This window comes from Nyctereutes procyonoides, unplaced genomic scaffold (assembly GCF_905146905.1).
Source record: "Nyctereutes procyonoides isolate TBG_1078 unplaced genomic scaffold, NYPRO_anot_genome, whole genome shotgun sequence".
NCBI lineage: Eukaryota > Metazoa > Chordata > Mammalia > Carnivora > Canidae > Nyctereutes > Nyctereutes procyonoides.
In genome coordinates, this window is record NW_026575144.1 from 11,741,461 (window position 1) to 11,764,286 (window position 22,826).

At 41.6% G+C, this 22,826-nt stretch overlaps 1 protein-coding gene across 7 annotated transcripts in view; it reads left to right on the plus strand.

Moving 5' to 3' along the window:
* DISC1 (DISC1 scaffold protein) overlaps positions 1 to 22,826 on the plus strand; it is a 346,483-nt gene that overhangs the window by 222,292 nt on the left and 101,365 nt on the right. The window contains exon 12 of one of the 7 annotated variants that reach the window (XR_008662319.1): positions 12,766 to 12,793. The exons of 4 other annotated variants lie outside the window; for them this stretch is intronic. Coding sequence is in view for 2 of the 3 variants with exons in the window: in XM_055308946.1 (XP_055164921.1) it covers positions 12,766 to 12,773 (8 nt within the window). In the remaining variant the exon portion in view is untranslated. Of the gene's footprint in view, positions 1 to 12,765; positions 12,823 to 22,826 lie in introns of those variants that run through there. 2 more of the 7 variants (XM_055308946.1, XM_055308947.1) reach the window with 2 other exon arrangements.

Below are 22,826 nucleotides of genomic sequence, written 5' to 3' on the forward strand. Positions count from 1 at the left end.
AATCTTCAGCCTATTTGTAACATCTGAGAAACTTTCTGGCAGTGACATTTTGCAGTCATTTATTGTACAGTCTGCTGCCTTAGGCTGCTGTCAGTGCTTGAAAGCAAAGCTACGTGGCTGATTTTGAGCTGTGACCATGTCCCAGTGTAATAACTAGGTCCCCTGGTGCATCGTAACACCCCATTTATATCACGCTTGATCTTGGGCATATTTGGGAATGCATAGAGCTTTATCTATCAGTTGCTCCTTTAGGGTTAGCTTAAGCCAGGGATGTTCTAGGTTTTTTCCCCCAAATCAGCGAAAATTTAGTGTCAAATGGTAAATCACCAAAGTAGAGTGTCAGCAGCTTATTCCTGGGACAAGGGGGAGAGAACACTTGATTAAATATATACAGTGAATATTTGTTGAATCTCATTGTAAGTGCTTTACTACTTAATGAGAAGGAGAAGGTGTGGTTGCGGCCCTCAAGGAGCTTAAAAATAGAATCATGGAGAAATATACATACACCTTAGATAAGATAGCAAGATATCATCAAGTGAATTAAAGCAGTATATAAAATATACACAGAAGTGTGATCAGAGAAAGGTTTGACTCTATATGTACTCAGTTTAGGTCAGTCATGACTTCGCCCCCCCAGTAAGATGTTAAATAATGGCTATAATAAAATTGCTTACAATCACACATAATAATCCAACCACAGACAGAGCTATGTCCTAAGAGCTAGAAAAACTAATAACATACTGATTTTAGAAAGAAAGAATTGCATTTTCTTGTTTTCCCAATGTTTTCATGTTGAGGGGGACCTGCAGTCATTCAATTGGACAGATGGTCCAGGCATGGTTGGCTAAGAAGGGCTGGAATTTATGCTGGGCAGGGTGAAGGATATTTTGACTGATCAAAGATTTTCTCAAATTCAATTGTGAGGAAGAAGAGAAAAATCTGGCCTTTTACTCCTTCACCATGGAAAGTTTTGAAGTAAATAAAACACAGAAAAACAAAATGTAATTTGGGAACTGATGTTGAAAGTCAACAAGTTGGAAATAGTTGCCAATGGTTCTACATCAATAAATAACTTATTTATTGGAAGTTAGGTGGATGAAAGATGGAAGGACTAGGTGACAAATATTAGCAGAAAATTCTCCTAACACTGGCTAAGCAGTGTGGATTTTCACCACCATTCAGCCACAAACTGCTTGTGTCCTGTGGATTTTCAGACTAGTTTCTAAGAGGTCAGGAAAGTAATAGAATTTTATTTTATACTCCCTATCTGAAGTTCTTGGGCAGTGGTTCTCAAACTATCGTGTGCATTAGAATCACCTGGTGGGCTTGTTAGACACAGATTGCTGGGCCCTCGGAGCTTCTGATTCCATAGGTGTAGGGCCTGAGGATGTATGTCTCTAAGAAATTCCCAGGAGGTGTTGATGCTGCTGGTCACATTTTGAGAACCACTACTTTTAGGTAATGTGGCCCATGACCTACTTCCAGGTTTCTTGCATTGACCCCCTTAACTCTCATCAATAGTGATACAACTTTGGGAAAATAGAACCATGTAGAGGATCTTATCTACCACTTGATCTATGTCTTTCCCTTTGTTATTCAACATGGCTGTAGGTTTTACCTAATTAAAATGCTGCATCTAGATGGTCTGATTAATTTTGAGGATGAAATTGCTCTTACAGCAGAAAGTATTAGGTTAAAGCTTTTTCTCCCCTCCCTATCAAAGCCTGAGGTTTGATTTCTTTATACATATATTTTAATAATCATCATCATTAGTGCTGAAATTAGAGATAAAAAAATCACAATCACCCTGGTGTATTTTTAGCATCTAAGCATGAACATTTGATTATTGTTTTCTGTTCAGTTTGTCATATGTTCCAGTAATTTCCAATAAAAGAGAAAAGTACTTTTTGTACTGAATAGGTTTGCCTACAGTGGCCAAATGTAGAGACTTCCCATTCTGTGTTATTTAATACTTCCTATTCCTCTCCTGCTTCCCCAAAGAGACACATTATATATAAGCCTAGATTTATTGGATTTTCATGATTTATACAGGAATGTATAAGTGATTTTAGTGTATTCAGGATAAAGATTTTGTTTCCAGAGTAAAAGCTTCTGAAGCTGTGCAATGCAAATAAAATTATTTTATTTATTACAGTATTAACTTATGAAGCATTCTTCCAAATAGTCCAGCCTGTGTTTGGGATTTAAGTGTCTTTTGACCTTGCTGCCTTTCATGTCTGTTTTTATAGGGGACTATGGCTTAATCTTCTTCTTCCTCTTTGCCCCATAACAGGAGATGGTTATTAACAGCTAATTCTGAACCTCTTAAAGTGCTAGCTCACATTCACTTTATCCATAGGCAGGCTAGCACACATTAGTTATTCAGGGGAAAATACCACTGCTGGTCTGCTGGAAACAAGTCTTATCTCAACCACCAGTGGGTACAGTCAGATAACTGAAAGAAGGCTACAAATAATACTTCTAAATGGCCTGTGTGTTTCAGTAATAGAAGACCTTTCATTTATGTCCTTCAAAAATAAGATGAGGGGAGTTCCTTGGAGGCAATAGTTTGCTAAATGACTTGCCCAAGGTCACCTGGTAATACGACCAGGTAAAGAATTATGGCTTTGTGATCCATTCTCTTCCTCTACAGCCACATTCTTTTGTTCCTTTCTTGGGAACAGAATCAATGGCTTATTCATAAAGCCTGCAAAGAGTCACTTCTGCAAAAGTGGGAAAGATTGCGCATGCCAGATGAGTTTATTTTGTTCATTTTAGAAGAGTTCTTGGATGTTATTGCTGGTCTCTTGGGGTGAGAGTTGCGTGGTAGTGCAGCCAGACAAGGAAACGGGTGATTTTCTATGCCTACAGTAACTCTTGATGATATTCAGAGCCATTCTTCTTTCATTTATCCAAGTATACAAGTAGAAGAATTTTAAACATAGATTTTCTTAGATGCAAGGCAACACAGTGTACTCTGGCTCATTAAGAAAGATTTCTTAGAGAATGTTAGTTTGCTGTAAAATTTCCATGAGGTCCAAAGAACCACACTTGGGTGCTTCACACCTGGAAGTAATATAGCCAGGGAAAATGTCCAACCTCATCATGCAGCTAGGGCAGTGGAATGTGCCAATGCTCTTTGCTGTTTCAACCTCATAGAGCCAGGCATTACACAGAGAGTATCATGCCCAAACAGCTTCAGAAATGCTAGATGCCTCTGACCATGCTGCTATAAGATCCTGGGACTGCTGCCTCAGCATATTCATCATTGCTTCCTGGTCCCACAGGGGAGTGTGACCAGGGTGGAAGTCAACCAACAGCAGGACCTTAATGGCAAGGGAATATGGAAATTGTAGTCCTTTGCTTTAACTCTCTATAGCAGAGAAAAACGTGTTTGTCAGGGATTGCAGTGGTTTTGAGTGAACCAAGTGACAACAAATGCCATGAATTTTTCTCAAATTTTGTTACTCACAATGGTGTATATTAAGTCATGCTGTAAACCCATCCCTTTGCAAATAGCTGGTCTGCCTTCATACTAGCTATTAGGTAAAAACTAATTTCCAAATTTACTTAGATAGAGTATATGAAGATAATTAGTACACAGAATAGCCTATATACCTATTATTATTTTTGTTTTTTTATTTTCCCTATATGTGTATTTACATTTAATCAATTAATTAGTGTATTATTAGTTTCAGAAGTAGAGTTTAGTGATTCATCAGTTGCATATAACACCCAGTGCTCATCCCATCAAGTGCCCCCCTTAATGCCTATCACCCAATTACCCCATTCCTCCACCATCTCCCCTCCAGCAACCCTGTTTCTTTCCTATAGTTAAGAGTCTGTTATGTCCCTCTCTGATTTCATCTTATTTTATTTTTTCCTTCCTTCCCCTATTATCCTCTGTCTTATTTCTTAACTTCCATATATGAGTGAAATCATATGATAGTTGTCTTTCTTTGACTGACTTATTTTGCTTAGCATAATACCCTCTAGTTCCATCCATGTTGTTGCAAATGTCAATATTTCATTTTTTTGATCACTGAGTAGTATTCCATTGTATATACACCGTATCTTCTTTGTCAATGTATTATTCTTATTTAGAACTGAAAGTTGTATACACTTAATTTGGAAAAACTCCTATTTCACTGATTTTGCTTGTCCACAATTTCTTTAAAACTTGCTCAAAGATGGCGGCTTGATGTATGACAAGTGCAGGCTTTGTAGCCAGTTGGATCCAAGTTCATATCTCAGTGCTGCTACTTCCTAGCTACCTCATCTGGGGCAAGTTATTAAGTCTTACTACTTTTCAGTGGCAAGAGCACTGGTGCGAGCATTGTAAGCCTTTATCCCATTGAGCTCTGTGTACTTTAAATGAAATCAGGTCTGTCTGGCATATGGCAGACACTGATGAATGGCAGTTTTTTCTTTTTCTTACCCCAGAGCAATGATGCCATCATCTGATCCTTTTATTCTGCTTCACCTGTGCATTTATTTTTCAAACCATGTATTTAATCTGCAGTATGTTGCTTTAATATTTTTCTTAGGTTATCCCATGTTTATTTTGTCTCCCAGATAAAAGAAGAAAAGGTACGGCTTCTTGTTACCTTTGCCCTAGATCTTCTATCTGAATTCTACTTCCTCCCTAAGTAACTGAAAGAAATGTGATTGGCTTAGATCAGGGCCACTATATATGTGCAGACTCTACTGGGAACAAGGAATATCACTCACACTATTTATTGCCCTTATCATGTGTATTTTAATTATTAATCATATTATATGTATTATGTGTATTACATCTTGTCCTGATGAAGTCAGTATGTTATGGAAACTTTTCAACTAAAGGAAGTGAAGTGTCTCGAAGAAGGACACCTCTTTCTGTTTTCCACAAATGCAAGATGTAGGTACATCTTAGGTCAGCAGCATAGGTCAGCATTGGTCCTGGATAAGTTGATGATGTTGATGAATGACAAGGTAGTTTTGAAAGTTGTTCACTTCTTCAGATAGCAGTTACTTTCTTAGTGCCTTGTATGTACCAGGCACTGTTCTAAGCATTTGGAGATATAATGATGAAAAAATACAGTTATACTAATTTCCTAGAGTTGCCCGAATAAATAATCACAAAGAGAAATTTATTCTTTCATAGTTCTGGAGGCTAGAAGTTCGAGATCAAGGTGTCAGCTTGGCTGTGCTCTCTCTGAAGGCTCTAGGGGGAGAAGCTTTCTCTGCCTCATCCTAGTTTATGGTGGTTGTAGGCAATTCTTGGCATTCTTTGGTTTGTAGATACAACTTTAATCTCAGTCTCTGTCTCTGTCTCCAGGCAGTCTTCTTCCTTCCCTTCTTCCCTCTCCTTTTCTTATCAGGACACAGATCATTGGATTTAGGGCCCACCCCAATCTAGTACGGCTTTTCTGTAACTTAGCTAATTACATGTACAAAAACCTTGTTTCCAAATGAAGTCATCCTCGCAGATCTTGGGGTCAGCACTTCAACATATCTTTTTGGGGGACAAAATTCAGCCAGTTACAGGAATGGAGCCTACAAGATTATTGCTTGAGATGGAAGGAGACAGGCAAATAAATGAATGATAATCATATAATAAGTGAATAGTATTAAGTGCTAAGAAGAAAAAACAGGCCTAAGGCACAGGAGTGGTGTGTGTGTGTGTGTGTGTGTGTGTGTGTGTTTCTATTTTAGACTGTTTGGTTAGGGAAGCCTTTCTGATAAGGTGACAGTTGAGTGAAGTAGATCAAGCAGTCTGGATTCTGGGGAGGGATTTTCTAGGCAAAGGAAACAGCCAACACCTTGAGGTCTGAGCATGTTGGGCATCTGAGGAGCTGCCAGAAGGCCTGTGTGGGAGGCCTCAGTGAGGGGGGGGCAGTGGGAAGTGAAGACAATGAGGAAAGAGGGGACAGATCACATAAGACTGTGTATAACAGAATGTTACAAACTTTCTGATTAAGATGGGAAACCATCTTAGGGTTTTCAGTAGAAGAGGGCATGATACAGTTCATGTTTTAAAGGATCACTCTGTTGCCATGGTGAATGGACTATGGAGAATCAAGTTGAACATACAAGGGGCTCCACTTGCAGTTAGCATGATGGTGCGGACAAGAGGTACTGGGCATTCAGACTATGTGGGAGTGAGAGCTGTGGCCCTGCAGGCAGCATATTCCCAGGCTAACCAGTCTAGAAGCCCAGCCCTCCTTCCTCCTTCAACCTTAGTTCTTCCCTGATCCTTTATCATCTATGGCATCTTTGAGGTAGGTACTGGATTGGAGGCTTTGCACATCCTGTGGGTACAAACTTGGGGGCTCAAAAATCAACTTAGGAAATAATAGTCATATGTTGTTGCAGGCCAGACTTTCTTTAGCATTATATTTTCCTCAGAAATTCACTGGAGCTCTTTCTCCTGTTTCTTTTCCTATCCCTTCTCTTCCCTTCTTTAACAACTTAGATATTCGGTGGGATAAGTAGGTAGGCATCCATGATGGGGATACCACAGTGTCTCTTCTGTGGTGTCCCTCCTAGAAGCTCAGTTTCTCACTGTTGTTGATGAGAGTTACAATTAAGGAAAGGGAGAAAACTGGAAGGAATCTCGTGGTGTTGGAGTAAAACTGAAGGTATCACTGTGAATTCAGAGCTTTCAAGATGTGTAACTAGATACAGAAATACCAAGGTAAAAGTGTGTGTGTGTGTGTACCTATGCATTTACACATGTGTCTTCCAGCTGTGTCACTGAGAAAGCTTAGAGCAGTGGCATTCCAACAGTGGTAAGCATACCCAGAGCCAGTTCTTCTTGGCTTCTAAATACTACTTTACACTGAGAGGAACCCGGGGCTCTTTGAGCCACTTTTGAATACAAGCATTAAAAGTACAAGATAGGGCAAGAACAAGTTGGGGCTGGAAAGCAAAGACATGTTCAAAGAATAGTGGGACAAATGGACCCAGAATTCACCATGCATACTCTGCACCCCTTCCACACCCTCCAGCCAAACTAGGCATGATTTGAGCATCAAAATAAATGAAGATGATACCAGTGGATTATAACCCAAGAATAAAATGGACAATAGTGAGTCCATATATATACAAATAAATACACTGAAAAGTTTCCTGAGGAATGGGATATTTACATAATTTTAGTTACATTCCCTCTGAATATTTATTAAATACAAAGATTAAAAGAGTAGCCTTATGTTAGAAAAGTCTGGCAGACCCTATCTTAATCAAGTGATCACAGTTAACATCATCAGTAACTCCCAAATCCTGTGCCATCTGATAGGAAGCAATGAGAACAGCATGGCATCAAATCTGCTATTCCTACCAAAAATGCAAACCTGAATCTACCCATGAGGAAACACCAGACAAACTCAAACAGATGGACATTTTATAGAATAACTGGCCTGTAGTCCTCAGAAGTGCCAAGGTCATGAAAGTCAAAGGGAGACTGAAGAGCCATTTCATACTGAAGGAGACTAAAGAGACATCAGAACTCCGTGCAGTGTGTGATTTTGAGGGGAGGGGGAAGGCTTTTGTCACAGAAAAACATTATTGGGACAATTGATAAAATTTAGTTGAAGCTTGAGAATAGATGATAGTAATCTCTTAGTATTAATTTCCTAATTTTGGTAGTTGTCTTGTATTCATATAGGTTATGTCCTTATTTGTAGGAAAATACCACTAAACTAGTCAGGAACCTAGGGGCATCTGGTCAACAACTCTCAGATGATTCAGAAAAAAAAATTCTTCATACTGTATTTGCAACTTTACTGAAACTTGTGTTTTTTTTAAGTAAATTCATCGAGGATATGAATTTTGATTCATGAATCAGTAAGGGAGACACAGGTACAATGCCTGTTTGGCCTATTCTTGAGGTTAACATTCCTATTGCTACTAAATTCTCTCATGTGTTTATGGGTTTGGAAATCTCAACATATTCCAAGATCCTGTTCCTTCCTCCAAACGGGATATGGGGTGAGTTCAAGATGAATGCAGGTCCTCCCTGGTGATAGTGTAATGTTATGTGGAAAAAAAGGACAAAAACAAAGTAAAACAAAATAACCACTGACTCTGAACTGACTTGAGCTGTTATGATAGAGATGTACTTCCTCAAGATTTGCAGTGGATTAAGCCAATTCTCTAAAGCTCATCAGGTTAGATGGTGCCTTGATATTATTTTTCCACCCTGCTTTTTTTGGGAGGTATTGTGGTCATGCTTATTAACTATATTTGGTTCCCTGAAGGCAAAACATGAGCTGCGTATGTATTAGAAAACAGGAAGCACAAATAGAAAAAAAAAATGGTGGGCTTCTGTTTTACTTCCTTCCAGTCAATCCCATGAGTGAAAAACTGTATTTTTTTTTAACAACTGTATTTAAACATTTTGTCTAGATGTAGTTTCTTAAGCCTGAAGAATCTTGTCTTTTACTTCTGTGCTTTGTCACTCCCCCAAGGCAATATCTATAATCCCATTTTTGTTAGCAAGCCTGTCCCCTATGGTTGGTGGTACACCAGTTTTGTCTCTTGCTGAGGCTATCATTTTATGGCTAATATTTATTAATTCTTTACTTTGGGGTAGAGAAGAAATTGCCCTTTTCAGCCATGAATGTCTTCGAATTATGGGACTCCTAATCATCTCGTCTTGCAAGCTTTGGGCAGAGCTTTTTCTAGAGGAGCTGCATTTCCTTCCTTTCTACTCTGCTTGTAGCAGGGCAGCGCTGGGACTAGTGTGAGGCATGGAGGTCCCTAGAACATAGAATTTAAGGGGACAGAGTTAGGAGTCTTTATGTTCTGTCTCCCTTTCTGATATTTCCCACACATTTCTTTTCCCTTCCCTTATTCACTATTATTTATATTCCCCAAATGAATGAGAACATACACTGTTTGTCCTTCTCCGATTGACTTACTTCACTCAGCATAATACCCTCCAGTTCCCTCCACGTTGAAGCAAATGGTGGGTATTTGAACTAGGGGTGGTGGAAGGGGAGGAGGGCGGGGGGTGGGGGTGAATGGGTGACGGGCACTGAGGGGGACACTTGACGGGATGAGCACTGGGTGTTATTCTGTATGTTGGTAAATTGAACACCAATAAAAATTAATTTATTAAAAAAATAATTTAAGGGGACATCACTCTCGGGGTTGTCAGGTGCAGGGTCAACACCTGAGGGTGACACCTTCTTAAATGTGTCATAGGCATCTGTAATCATGTGAGTTTATCTCCCTTTTTTTTGTGTGTGTTAAGAAGGAGCCAGCAGATGCTAATGCTCTGAATTCTTATTATAATTATATCACTTGGTATCATTTCTTTTGACAAGTAGCATTTCCAAGGTATGAAAGATGGTAGTTCATCACATTTTCACCATTCTTCAAGATACAAGATTTCCAGCCACATACTCAAAGCTCCATCTTTTCTACTCTACCTATTTCCCATTTTGGTTCTGTTTCTTGTAATGTTTTACTTCGAGGTAACAAAGTTCATATGGCTGTAAGTGACAATAGCCTCCACATCCTGGTTTAAATAAACTGGGGGATTTACTTTTCTCTTGCAACAAGAAGCCTGGAGGCAGGTACCCAGAGTGAGCATGGAGGTATCCTGAGACTCTGGATTCTTCTGTGTTTGCACTCAGCCATCCTTAGCATTGCTTGTCTCCTGGTGTTCACAATATGGCTGCCTATCTTCTAGCATCACATTTGTGTTCCAGGCAGAGGGAGGATAGTGGGCAAGAGGCACACCCAATAAGTCTATTTCTCTAGTAAATAGCTTTCTCACAGGCCCAACCAGTGGCTCACACTTATATCCCATTGGTCATTATGATGTCCTTCAGCAGCCCAGTATGCAAGAGAGCCTGAAATCTAGTTGCTCTTGTGTTGTGTTTTTCTGTTTTTAGTTTATCTGATTTTAGCTAAGGACATTGCCATCCCCAATAAGAGCTTGGTTATGATGGGAGAATAGCTATTGGGTAGGTAACTGGTGGTCTTGTGACAGCTTTGCTTCACATTAGACATGTCATACCACGTAACAAGAAAAATGGCTGTCACGGTGGCCTTTGGCAGTTGCCAACTTGCATCCCCTGCCTTATGGTTGGTTTCTATCACAGAGAGGAACCTTTTTCCTTTCAGATTCTATACATTAGTCTCAGGAGGTCTCCAGTTGTCTTGGGTGGCACACCCACCCCATGATTACAGGGGACCTGAGCCATTCTTGTTTTTCTCACCTTACCACATGGGGATCAGGTGGCATGTTGAGGACAGGACAACAGAGGAGAGTGCATTGCTGCTATATCTCTGTCCCAGATTTCAAAAGAAGTATATATGGCCAGAGGCCTGTTCAGAGGGAGAGAAACAACATTCCAAGTGGAATGTGAAAATTGTGTATACTGTGCTGGTAGCGATCAGGAGCCTGGCTTAACTGCAGAAGGAAGGAAAGAATAAAGTAGGTAAGGCACCAAGGGGCTGGTAGTTGAAAAAACATTTATGTTCTCTCTAGTGAGATTCTGTAGATTCTTTTCTCTAAAGAGGAAATGTTGTTATCTTGACAAAATACCCACCTCAAGCTGTCTCTTCTATTCTACTTGTTTCTGACCTTATGTGAGTTAGCATTAGATTGAGCTAGACAGATAATCCCAAATAATCATTAATTATAGTTGCCTACAATAGGCCTGATTTGTTGTTGCTGTTGTTGTTGTTCTCACATTAATGCACAGGTAGGCAGTTCCAGGGCTGTCTTGGTGCCTCACAGTTTCAGCCACTGCATGCTGCCAAGCTACAATTTTGCTTCTTCATGTGTGGCTTCAACCTCATGGCCTATAGAAATGTGGTGATGGAGGCAGAAGGTTGGGAGCAGGGACACAGCATATGGTGCCCATACATTCTGTCTCTTAGGGAAGGTTCCCAGAAGCTGCCCAATGACACTTCCAATTATGGCCCTTTGTCCAGGTCTTAGTGTCTTAGTGACATCTAGCTACAAGGAGGCCCAGCCCAGAGCCTTATTCTGTGGACAGAGAGGAGAAGAAAACCTGAGAATGCACTTAGCAGACTCTTTCCAGGCACTGTCCTCTTCTGAGCCGCTCTGTCTGAAGGTTACCACAGGGACTGCCAAGCCATGTATCCCAGGGGGGCCTGGTTGGCATGGATCTGTACTTGCCCCTCCCAGCAGCACAAGGGCATTTTCTTCAAGGGGTGGGCTGTGCCTCTGAAGACAGCCAGAGGGAGCTTCAGCAGCAGCTTTTGCAAGGTTATAAAGAACAGCCCTTGTCCACAGCACAATTTAGAGTCTCTGCAGTGCTGGGAAGGTACACCGATTTTTATCGGAGGGAGAAAAGAGCAGTAAACAGTTTTCAAATGGAAGTTACCCAACTGGATTCTCCAAAGAGGCATCATAGCATCAACAGGTTGGAATTTCTTAGAAGGATGCTTAGTTCTTAGACCTCATGTGTTTGCCATTTCTCCTCTGTAGTATTTGCACAGCGCAGCATGCGTCCTGTGACCTACACCAGCACAGGCAGCAAGCTGAGGCCTCTCCTGGGGTACTCCAATTTTCTTTTCTTTAGACAAACACAATCTTTAGCCATGTCTAGAAAAGTTGTCAGAGTTTGTTTTATCCATTGCTCTTAATGATGCAAATACCATGGACATTGAATTTATTCTCCTTGAGAAAATGGATTCACTTTGGTTCTACTGGGGTCCAACATTTGGAGAAGTTTATTACCAGGAGATACCTACCTGGGCTGGCAGGTTAAGTTTTGTTGCACCTGGAGATCCTTCCTGCTTCTCTTCTACTGAGATGAAGTCAAACTTGAGTAGGAGTATATGCCATTCTCACTGAATGCAATATATCTTACTTCCCATAAAGAAAGCACAGGTATGTTTTCTTACCTTATGCCTTGGATAGTATAAGTCACAGTGCTCTCTTTCTCTCACATTGGGGAAGTTTAGAGCTTCCTAGATGCTTTATTTAGTATTGTAGGCTCCAAATAAGATAATGTATAATTAAGAATCACATAGGTAGGCTTTTTAAAAAAAATTTATTTATTTATTTGAAAGAGAGAAGGGAGGGGGGAGGGATGCACACGGATGAACCTGCTCCCTCCTACTCCTGGTCTTGCAGGCTTTCTCCTCAGGCATGCTGCAAGCTAAGGAAGCCAGGGATGAGGCAAGAGTTGGGGTGGAAGAGGGCGGGTGGGGTGTCACAGAGGCTGACCCTAGAGAGATGAGCCTCCCCTTCACCCTTCCTGTGTGGCTGTGAAAAATACAACATTTGCTTTCCAGACACAGACTGCAATTTAACCTCTTCTTGATGCCTTAGGTTAATTACTATGTATACTAATTATTAATTAAATAATATTCTTCAATTGTATATATAATCACACTTCAATTCTTAGACTGTGGTCATACTCAACACAAAGATCAGGAAGGGCAATGTGATTATCTTCATTTTATGATTGGAGAAGCTGAGATTCAAAGAAGCTAAGGTATTTGTGCTCATACTTATAACAGCAAAAATTAGAATTGGAACTGGGACATGTGACTCCAAGTTCATGACTGTCCGCACTGTCAGAGCCTCAGGGTCTGTGGAGTGGTGCATGGCCGTGGGCCCCTTCCTTAAATGGCCAGGGGGCCTGCTGTGTTTTGAGGTGTGTCTTCTTTTTGTCATTTTTCTTACTCTCCCCTCTTCCCTCATCCAGGCTACAAGCTATATTTGTGCTAGCAGTGTTCCTGTCTATTTCAGCTCTTTCCTATTTTAATGTGTTTGTTTTCATCTGTTAGGACCTTAGAAATGAGAGGAGCAAGGCGATTTACATCTTTCTGTGTGGCAAGAGAGAAGGCACTGGGCTTAGTGGTAGCCTGCCAACAACGTTGACAGAAGCTCTGACCTCCCTTGTGGGTTCTGAAGGGACCATTCAGATGCGATTCCTTGTTCAGGGTGTGTTCCAGGTACTGGGAGCTTGTTGATGGTTGCATCCCACTTAGGTGAGTTCATAGCCCTCACTGTGCCTCTGTGCACACATGTCTGTGTTATATGTGTATTTGTAAGTTAATTGGTACAGAGCTGGTATTATTTTGGAATACAGCATTTATAAAATCCAGGGATAATTTTCAAGTTTGTATTTCACCTACAATTATCTTGTAGGACTATCAGGAGAAATCTCTTTTGCTCTGAGAGTTCCTTGATATGCATTTTTTTAATGGCTCTTTGCTTGCTTATAAGGTCTGTGGGACCCCAGGTCAGCAGGAAGGAAGAGACACTTGGGAAGGGAAGGAAAGAGAAGAGCAGCAAAAAGGAGACAAATGCCAAATTCCATACCCAGGAGGCGACAGGCACCAGCTCCAGCCCCCGGAAACCTCAATCACAGCTGTCCCATTGTGACCTAATTTTGGTTATAGATTTCCTTTCTTATTTATATGCTTTCTACAGTATGTTCTCTGGGCAGAGAGAATTTTCCTCATATCACTTTCCATAAAGTCCCTTGATTTTAAAGAATTTGTGATCTTCCAGTTCCAGTGCTTACCTTATCTGACATTTATTTTCCTTTAGGTTTTACCACTTTAGTTGCACTAAAAGTCTTTGTTGATGGATGAGTCTTGACGGTTTCTAAGAAGCAGGAAATACCCTTTTATTTTTCCCTCCTCACTGATTGATTTTCTTGATGGATCATGAGTGTAATTTATATACAACTCCATGATACTAATCTTGTTTTGTTGTTGTGCTTAAGACAGCTTTGACAATGAGCTGCTACTTTGTCTTTGATTCTTAATTCAGCATTAATAAAACACCATCCATTTGTGTTATCATTGATAATAGTGAAAAATGTGCTTAAGACTTCATCATGCTTGTTTTCAAGTTCTTGGTGGATTTCCCTTTCTTCTTATGCTTTAAAGGATTAGCAAGTAATACAAGGTCAAATGGGGAGAGCTAAGCTTCTTCCTGGCATGTGGGCTTTCCAGTTGGGTGTTTTTGTCGCAGTGGGCTGAGTAAGTGTCTTCTGGCTGGTGCATGGAACTTTGCTATGGGGATTTGGTCTCATTTCATCCTTAGCTAATCTCCTAATTTTGTTTTTTTGTTTTTTGGTTTTTTTTCCCCCTTCCCCTTTCCCCCTTCCCTCTCCTAATTTTGTTTTTGTGGCTAAAGTGCCTCACCAAACATATTGAGGCTGAGACTGGACAGAAATACCTTTTCTGATAAACTCTTTGTCTTCATCAGAATGAGTCCAAATGAATTCTGTAAGGGGGTCTATTTTTGAAAATGCGCAATAGCAATTGCAGTCTCTTTTGCAAACAGAATTTTGTGTACAAAAATAATGTACAAAGTGATTACAGATAATTTTTAGGTGTGCCTTACTACAGATAGGATTTGTTCATTTTTATTTCCCTGTGGGAATCTGTCTTTTGGATGTGGCTGAAGTTTAAATTTCTAGGCCCCAGGCAAAATCTGTGAGGTTCCCCTGCACCTCCCTTGGGGGCGGAGCTTCTCAACCTCAGCACAGTAGACCTTCTGCAGCAGATCATTCTTGTTGTTGGGGCTGTCTAGTGGCCTGCAAGATGTTGAGCAGCACCATTGGCTTCTACCTATTAAATCCCAGTAGTATCCCCTCCTCCATCATGATGATTAAAAATGTCCCTTGCCAAATGTCCCTGGTGATGGGGCTAATAAAAACACAGGAACGCCAGTTAAATTTGAATTTTAAGCCAAATGTAACTTTTAAAATTGTGGTTAAATATACATAAAATTTGCTGTTTTTTTTTTTTAACTATTTTTAAGGGTACAGTTTGGTAGCATTGAGTACATTTGTTTGTTGGGCAACCAGCACCACCATCCATCTCTAGAAATTTTTTACCTTCTTAGACTGAAACTGTCCCTATGAACAGTACATTCCTGTTCCTTCCATCCCTACCTCCGCACTCCTGGCAACCACCATTCCACTTTCTGTCTCTGTGAATTTAACTATTTTAGGAGCCTCATATAAATGAAATTAAACAGTATTTGTCCATTTGTGACAGGCTTATTTCCTTTGGCATAATGTCCTTCATCCACGTTGTAGCCTGTGTCAGAACTTACTTTCTTTTTAAGTGAATAATATTCCATTACATGGATATACCAGTTTGTTTATCCATTTCTCTGTTGGTGGACATTTGTGTTGTTTATACCTTTTGCCTATTGTGTATAATGCTGTGAACATTGTTGCTTATGAATAATTTTTTTTTATAAATTAATTTTTATTGGTGTTCAATTTACCAACATACAGAATAACACCCAGTGCTCATCCCGTCAAGTGTACCCCTCAGTGCCCGTCACCCATTCACCCCCACCCCCCACCCTCCTCCCCCTCCACCACCCCTAGTTCATTTCCCAGAGTTAGAAGTCTTTATGTTCTGTCTCCCTTTCTGATATTTCTCACACATTTCTTCTCCCTTCCCTTATATTCCCTTTCGCTATTATTCATATTCCCCAAATGAATGAGAACATACACTGTTTGTCCTTCTCCGGTTACTGTGGCCAAGTTCAAAAAGGGTGTTGCCTGAGTTCTTCTCTGGGATTTTGATGGAATCTTGTCTCACATTTAGATCTTTCATCCATTTTGAGTTTATCTTTGTGTATGGTGCATGAGAGTGGTCCAGTTTCATTCTTCTGCATGTGGATGTCCAATTTTCCCAGCACCATTTATTGAAGAGACTGTCTTTCTTCTAGTGGATCGTCTTTCCTCCTTTATTGTATATTAGTTGAGCATAAAGTTCAGGGTCCACTTCTGGGTTCTCTGTTCTGTTCCATTGATCTATATGTCTGTTTTTGTGCCAGTACCACACTGTCTTGATGAACACAGCTTTGTAGTACAACCTGAAATCTGGCATTGTGATGCCCCCAGATATGGTTTTCTTTTTTTAAAATTCCCCTGGCTGTTTGGGATCTTTCCTGATTCCACACAAATCTTAAAATAATTTGTTCCAACTCTCTGAAGAAAGTCCATGGTATTTTGATAGGGATTGCATTATACGTGTAAATTGCCCTGGGTAACATTGACATTTTCACAATATTAATTCTGCCAATCCATGAGCATGGAATATTTTTCCATCTCTTTGTGTCTTCCTCAATTTCTTTCAGAAGTGTTCTGTAGTTTTTAGGGTATATTTTGAGAACCATTTGAATGGTAAATGGTTCTCCAACCTTTTATTTTCAGGTTGTAGGTGTCCTTCTGTCTAAAATGAGTCTCTTGTAGACAGCAAATAGATGGGTCCTGTTTTTTTATCCAGTCTGAAACTCTGCGCCTTTTGATGGGGTCATTAAGCCCATTCACGTTCAGAGTTACTTGAACTTCTTCTTAAAGGGGAGTTTTAAGAGTCCCCCTTAAAATTTCTTGCAGAGCTGGTTTGGAGGTCACATATTCTTTCAGTTCCTGCCTGTCTTGGAAGCTCTTTATCTCTCCTTCCATTTTGAATGAGAGCCTTGCTGGATAAAGTATTCTTGGTTGCATATTCTTCTCATTTAGGACCCAGAAAGGGCTGGCAGGATATATTCAGGGTCCTAAATGTTGCTTATGAATAATTTTTTAGGATTAGTATGTTCCATGCAATTTTGGAATATACTTATATTAAAAATCATTTATTGCTTATCTGATATCAAATTAACTGCACATCTTCTATTTTATTTTATTGGATAATCCTACCTGGTTGAAAACCATGGCCCTGGGGGCTCCCTTTCTTCCTCAGACCCTGGCTTGGGGCTGCATTGATAGCGCTTGAACTTGGGATTGCCAATAAGGCTTGCATGTTAAATCCTGGATATTTCATGATGGTGAGCACATTGCAGCACCTGCAGAACAATGTGGGTGTGGTAGCATTTTCTTCCTTCAACTTTGTGAGCCCAAAACCGTGTGCTCTCAACTGGGGAAAGGTGATGTAACTGTTGACCTTTCACTTTGATTTGCTTCTCACCCACTTTACCTGGTAAATTCATGTTTAATTAAGATGTTGGTAGAGAAAATAATGTCATGATTGGATTCTTCAAAGAATCAAGTTAAAGAAACAAGTTAGGATCCTCACTGGCTACTTGTCTCCATTTCAAATGATCTCTCTCTTCTCATTTTACATTTTCTACCACTCAGAGAAAGCCACTTAATAGATTATTCATACCTGATTGAGGACAGTTGGGTGTGGCCACCTAGAACTCTGCCTCTGAGGCACAGGGACATGGGTGAGCCCTGTTCTGCCGCCCACTTTGGGCAGAGCAATTACTGTCAACTTCAGTTTCCTCCTCTATGATAAAAGAATTGTATCTCTCGACCCTTTCTTCAGTGGGGTCACCTTAAGAAGTGAGGGAACTAATGCAGGTATGGCTGGCCCCTGCTGTGGGAATATCTGGCACAGGGCAGGTGCCCAGCTAGCCTTAGCTGTGGAGCTGGCATGAGGTTTTGATAGCACAAAGGTGGCAATGATTACTAGCATTTATTAAGTGCTTACTATATTCTGTGCACAAATCTAAAGTTTTTACATGTGTTGTTGCATTTAATCCTTACACTGAGCCCTGGAGGCTTATATCATTATAATCCATTTTCACAGATGAAGAATGTGAAGCATAGAGAAGTTTAGTTGACCTGAAGGTCTAGTGAGTGGTGGAGCGGGGACTGGTATCGGGGTATCCTGATTCCGGAGTGAATAGCCATCCTGACATTCAGCCCCACGTCCGTCTGTGGGATGACCCACATGGGGGGAACTGAGGCAGGAGGTGACACCAGGTCAGCAAGGACAACCCCAGAGGCCCCTCCCTTTAGGATTTCTGGACAGATGCCTTGATAGCCCCTTGGGCCCAGGCCTGAAGCAGTCTGCCTCTTCCAGAATACCTTTCATGCTTCCAACCTACTCGGAAAATCCAGCTTGCAAACTATCATGTGAGTGGCACCCAGGATTCACACTATCAACCCCCAACTTGAGGACTTGCGATATTTACTTTTTAAAACAAAAGCCGAAATGGTTTTAATCTACCTAAACTGACTCGAATGAGAAGTTAGCCGGTGCCCATGTAGCTGTCCTGCACCGTGGTTCCTGGGGCTCCTGCACATTTGCTCTCCCGAGGGCTCCTTCCATCTCTCCCTGGTGCCAGGTGCTTGAAGGTGTTGGCAGTTCAAACTTTTGACTGGAGATTTTGCCTCACCTTTCTTTCCTCCCACAGTGTTTTGCTTTGGGGCCTTGAAAGGAGCCTTTTCGGTCACTGACGGCTGTAGACAGACATCACCTCACCTGGTATGTTTTTCTTCACCGACAGACTTCGCACCAACTCCCACAGCCTTTCAGGCTCACCCTGTGGAGTGCACGTTCAGGCTATTTCTTGGGCTCGTACCCCAGAAAGCATCTCTGTGGGGCTGTGGATTTGGCCAGGACGTGTTTCCAGTGTGCCTGCATCGGTACAGAGGGGATGTCGGCAGTTAGCTCTGGCTTACGCCATCTTCCTAGGACAGCTGCAGATCAGGTGTGAGGGGGACAAAGTGGAGCAGCCCAGGAACTAGAAATGAGAAATCTGCTTCTGTGGGCTTTGCGGTTCACCAAGAGTACAGTCCCACAAGAGGAGGCCTGATGGGAGCTTGCGAGGTAGGTGCTTGGATTCCGAAGTTCTAGATCTGAGCATTCATTTGTATTCATTGGACAAGTCCTGCTCATGTCCCTTTACCTGCTCTGTCCTGTATTCTGAGCTTAAGAATTGCTTATTTCACTGTGTCTTTATGCTCAATAACAATTTAATCACAGAATTAAAGGAGCTTGTCATATAAATACATGTAAAGTGACAAAGATGAAGTCTTTCCCCCAGGTGAGGAAGGGCAGCAATCAATCAAAGGAAAGCAGCAGAACTGAAAACAGAGGGAAAGCCTACCTCCCTCGACGGGCCATCTGTCCCTGGCAGGACAGCCCACACGTGGTGCCGGACCCTTTGCGGCAGAGCACACACAGCTGTACACACAAGTGAGGCTGCGTGTTTGTTCACATGTGGGAGCTGGAAGGGTGAGGGGCATTCTTGTCAAAGAAAGCACATGTGAGCACCATAGTACGGGATGGAAATGTTTCTCCTGGAAAACCTATTGAAACATTTGTGTGATGTGCAGCAGAGTGTGTGTGGGGAGGGTGTGAATATATCTGCGTAGGTGACGTGAGGATAATAATGTGAACAATCTGAGGGAAGAAGAGGAGTGATATTGGGAATCCTAATTTTCCTTATGGGGATGTACATGAGGGTGTTCACAGCCAAGCAGAAGAAAAAGCAACTACTCTGTGGATAGAACAACATTTGCAACAGGGTTTTCAGTTTTGTTTTTTAAATGATTCTTTTGCTCTGATTTTTGGGCTGGCACCAGTTAGTTCAACATTTGTTTTATGGATAAGGTGAGGTTGGGATGGCATCGTATATGGCAAGGTTATTCTGGACTTCAAGGTTTATCTTTTTATGGTGAACTCATATGGAAGCTTCGCCTCCTCCCCTGTAGTCTCCCTGCAGAATCAGAATGGTGTGTAGTTAAGAATGTGTGAGACCTAGATCCCTCCTCACTATTTGCATGACCTTAACCTAGTCATATATTGCTCTGGCCTCAGTTTCTTATCTCACAGATGGTAATAGAATTAGTAACTCTGCGGTGAGACTAGGCATCCAGGAAGATCTTGAGAGTGCTAGAGCAGTATGAAGCTGGCACGGCTTCTGTCAGGTTTGAAGGTTCCCTCGCTCAGGAGCTAGTCAAGCTGCTGCTGAATGACTGATGTCAGGTATGTTGTCGAGAATGTTCATGGGTCATGGGACAAGACAACCTCAAAGGATTCCTCCATCGGTGAGATAAAACATGCAAAGTGCTTCCTATTACATCTGTAACAGGGCAAATTGTCCCCCCTCGCCTGCAAAGGTATTTCCAAGTTTTAACCCCTGATACCTGTGAATGTGAACTTCTTTGGAAATAGGGTTTTTGAAGACACAATTAACTTAAGCATCTTTTTTTTTTTATAAAAGATTTTATTTATTTATTCATGAGAGATACAGAGAGCAAGTCAGAGAGACATAGGCAGAGGGAGAAGCAGGCTCCCTGAGGGGATGCCTGATATGGGACTCGATCCCAGGATTCTGGGATCACAACCTAAGCTGAAGGCAGATGCTCAACCACTGAGCCATCCGGGTGCTCATAATTTAAGTATCTGGAGATGAGATTGTTCTGGATTTAGGATAGACCCTGAATGATCCAGTGACTGATGTTCTCTTAAGAGAAAGGAGACTTGAGGCACAGAGACCCCAAAGGGGAAGGCAGAGATTGGTGTGATATATTTGCAAGCCAAGGGGGCACCAAGGTTGCTGGCAACCAGCGGAAGCTAGGAAGAGAGTTGTGGAACAGATTCCCCCTGAGAGCCTCCAGAAAGAACCAGCCCTACCACAGCATGATTTTGACCTTCTGGCTGCTGAAACTGTGAGACAATACATTTCTGTTGTTTTAAGTGACCCTTGTGGTACATTGTCACTGCAGCCTCAGGAATAATACCTGAACCCTAAGAAGCCCTCAGTGACGACTAGCAGTTCCAGCTGCCACCACGGTAACTAGCAGAACCAGGACTATGTGCTCCTGCAGAGAATCAGTTATTACACTTCCAAGAACATCCCTAACCTGGCACTGCTGTTGTCAGTTGACTTACTGAAAGGAAAAGCTCTTCTACAAACCGTGTTTGTGGAGAGACTTAGGGGAACAGGACACACTTATTTAGGGACGAGCAAATTAATACCTTTAGTGCTCTCTAAACCCACGTGAAAAGCAGGTGTACACGAAAAGCACTAGTGTGTTGTCTGTGTGAAGTCTAGAATTTAAAATTCGGGATAGTCAAATTCAGAATGCCAGATCAAATATTACAACATGTAGTATGGCAGGGGGGCGAGGGCTCTTATTGAAAGTCTGTCTTCACTACATGCTCCTTGGTACCAGCAGCTTCTGTACTCGTGGCACAGAGGAGAGCTGGATCACAATTTTTATAAATTTGGTGATTAGTCTCAGGCTCTCATATCTGTGCCTGACCCAGTTTCAGTGGCTACCTTTGAGTTTGAATGTTAAGAGATCAGCCCAAACAGAGAGCTGAGGGAGTAATACCACTTTTACACACAGTAGGAGGAAAGCCAAGGGGAACAAAAGGGAAAGGAAACTCTTTGGATTTAAAGGCAGGGGCCGAGATTTATCCTCCACTAAATCTAAGGACTGAAAGCCTGATGGAGAGAGGGTTCAGATGTGAATTCAGTTCTCATGCTCCTTTCGTGACCTCCTTTAAGGAAGGCCAGCTTTGAGGAATGAGGCTTTCCCAAGGGGATGATACATTGTCTTCATCGCTTCATGTACTTTTTTCAGAAGTCCATTGGTTTCCTGGAATTTTTACTTCGAATTCCAGATAGTCCAACGATAAAGTTTTTAATGGCCATAGTTTTTACTATTAACATTAATGGCAAATGTTTTTGTTGCAGTGTGTTCCCGTAACCGATTCACAAAGCCTTTGGGGATGGTGATAGCATACTGATTGTCCTTCCAACTCCATGTTCTCCAGCTACCAAGGAGAATCCCCTTTTCTTTGAGACAGAGAGGAGGGGAAAGTCCTGCATTCTCATTCCTTGCCTGGATTTCCACTCGCTGTGACCGGGGCCACATGATCTCCAAGGATAGCCCCTTAGTGGCCTATAAGTCCAAGACCAATACTTGATCCAAAGCATGAGGCGTATATACCCACTTCTAGGTTAGGAAAGTCAAAACTCAGGCTAATCAGGTCATTTTCTGCTATTGATACATCTCTGTACAATCTGATGCTTCAGCTTCGTAAGACCTGCTTTCTACCCATGGTAGTTGAGGTAGTTGCTACTTTGTCATGTTCTGGATATCGAATCCTGTCTTGGTAACATGTCTGGCATCCCGAGAATTAGGAAAGCTCTAGCATTCTCGCTGTATCACTGTCCTCTGTCTTATAGCTCAGGGCTCTTTGTGGGAACCAGGCTTCCTGGAAACTCCCCACCCACTTGTATGCATTGCCAACATTCCCTGCTCCCAGATTGCCCTTCCTTTTGCTCCACTCATGGGGAGCCATTCTGTGCCAAACGTTTAGGACACAAAGGAGATAAGTGATGGAGAAGACATACAAATAAGTGGATAGACATCATAAAATGTGATGACAAATATGTAGGTGGATTTCTGTGGGAACAGAGAAGATGGGCAAGTAGTTGAGGAGCTGGTTTCCAAATGATAGGAATGATACCATTCCTTTGGTAATGGGCTCTGTTGAGCAGACTTAAGTTCCTCCAATGCCTGCAGCTGGCTGGATCCCTATCACAGTCTCACTGAAATCCGAGAGTAGTGCCAGCTTCCTGTCCCTTCCTGGCCACTCCATCCTATACAGTCCCATGCTGGGACCTGCATTGCCTACTTGGACCTGGGAACTCCCTTCAGTAGTTCTCTTGTGGGTCTGGATTCAAGCCACCCTGCACAGGAGCATGGGCTCTGAGTTAGGGAACTTTCTTTCTCCTTTCCTTTCCTTTCCTTTCCTTTCCTTTCCTTTCCTTTCCTTTCCTTTCCTTTCCTTTCCTTTCCTTTCCTTTTCCTTTTTCCTTTTCTTTTTCTTTTTCTTTTTCTTTTTCTTTTTCTTTTTCTTTTTCTTTTTTTCTTTCTTCCCTAGAGGAGATTTATTCTATCATCTCTCTAACATTTCATTCTTGTGTTTATTCATTCAAGTTAGAGAAAGCACCTATTGAGGATGCCTACTCTTAGCATATGAAAACTAGATAACTGGGCACCAACAAAGGTGGGGATGATGTGGTTACACAGAGCTTCTCGGACATAGGTAAAGAA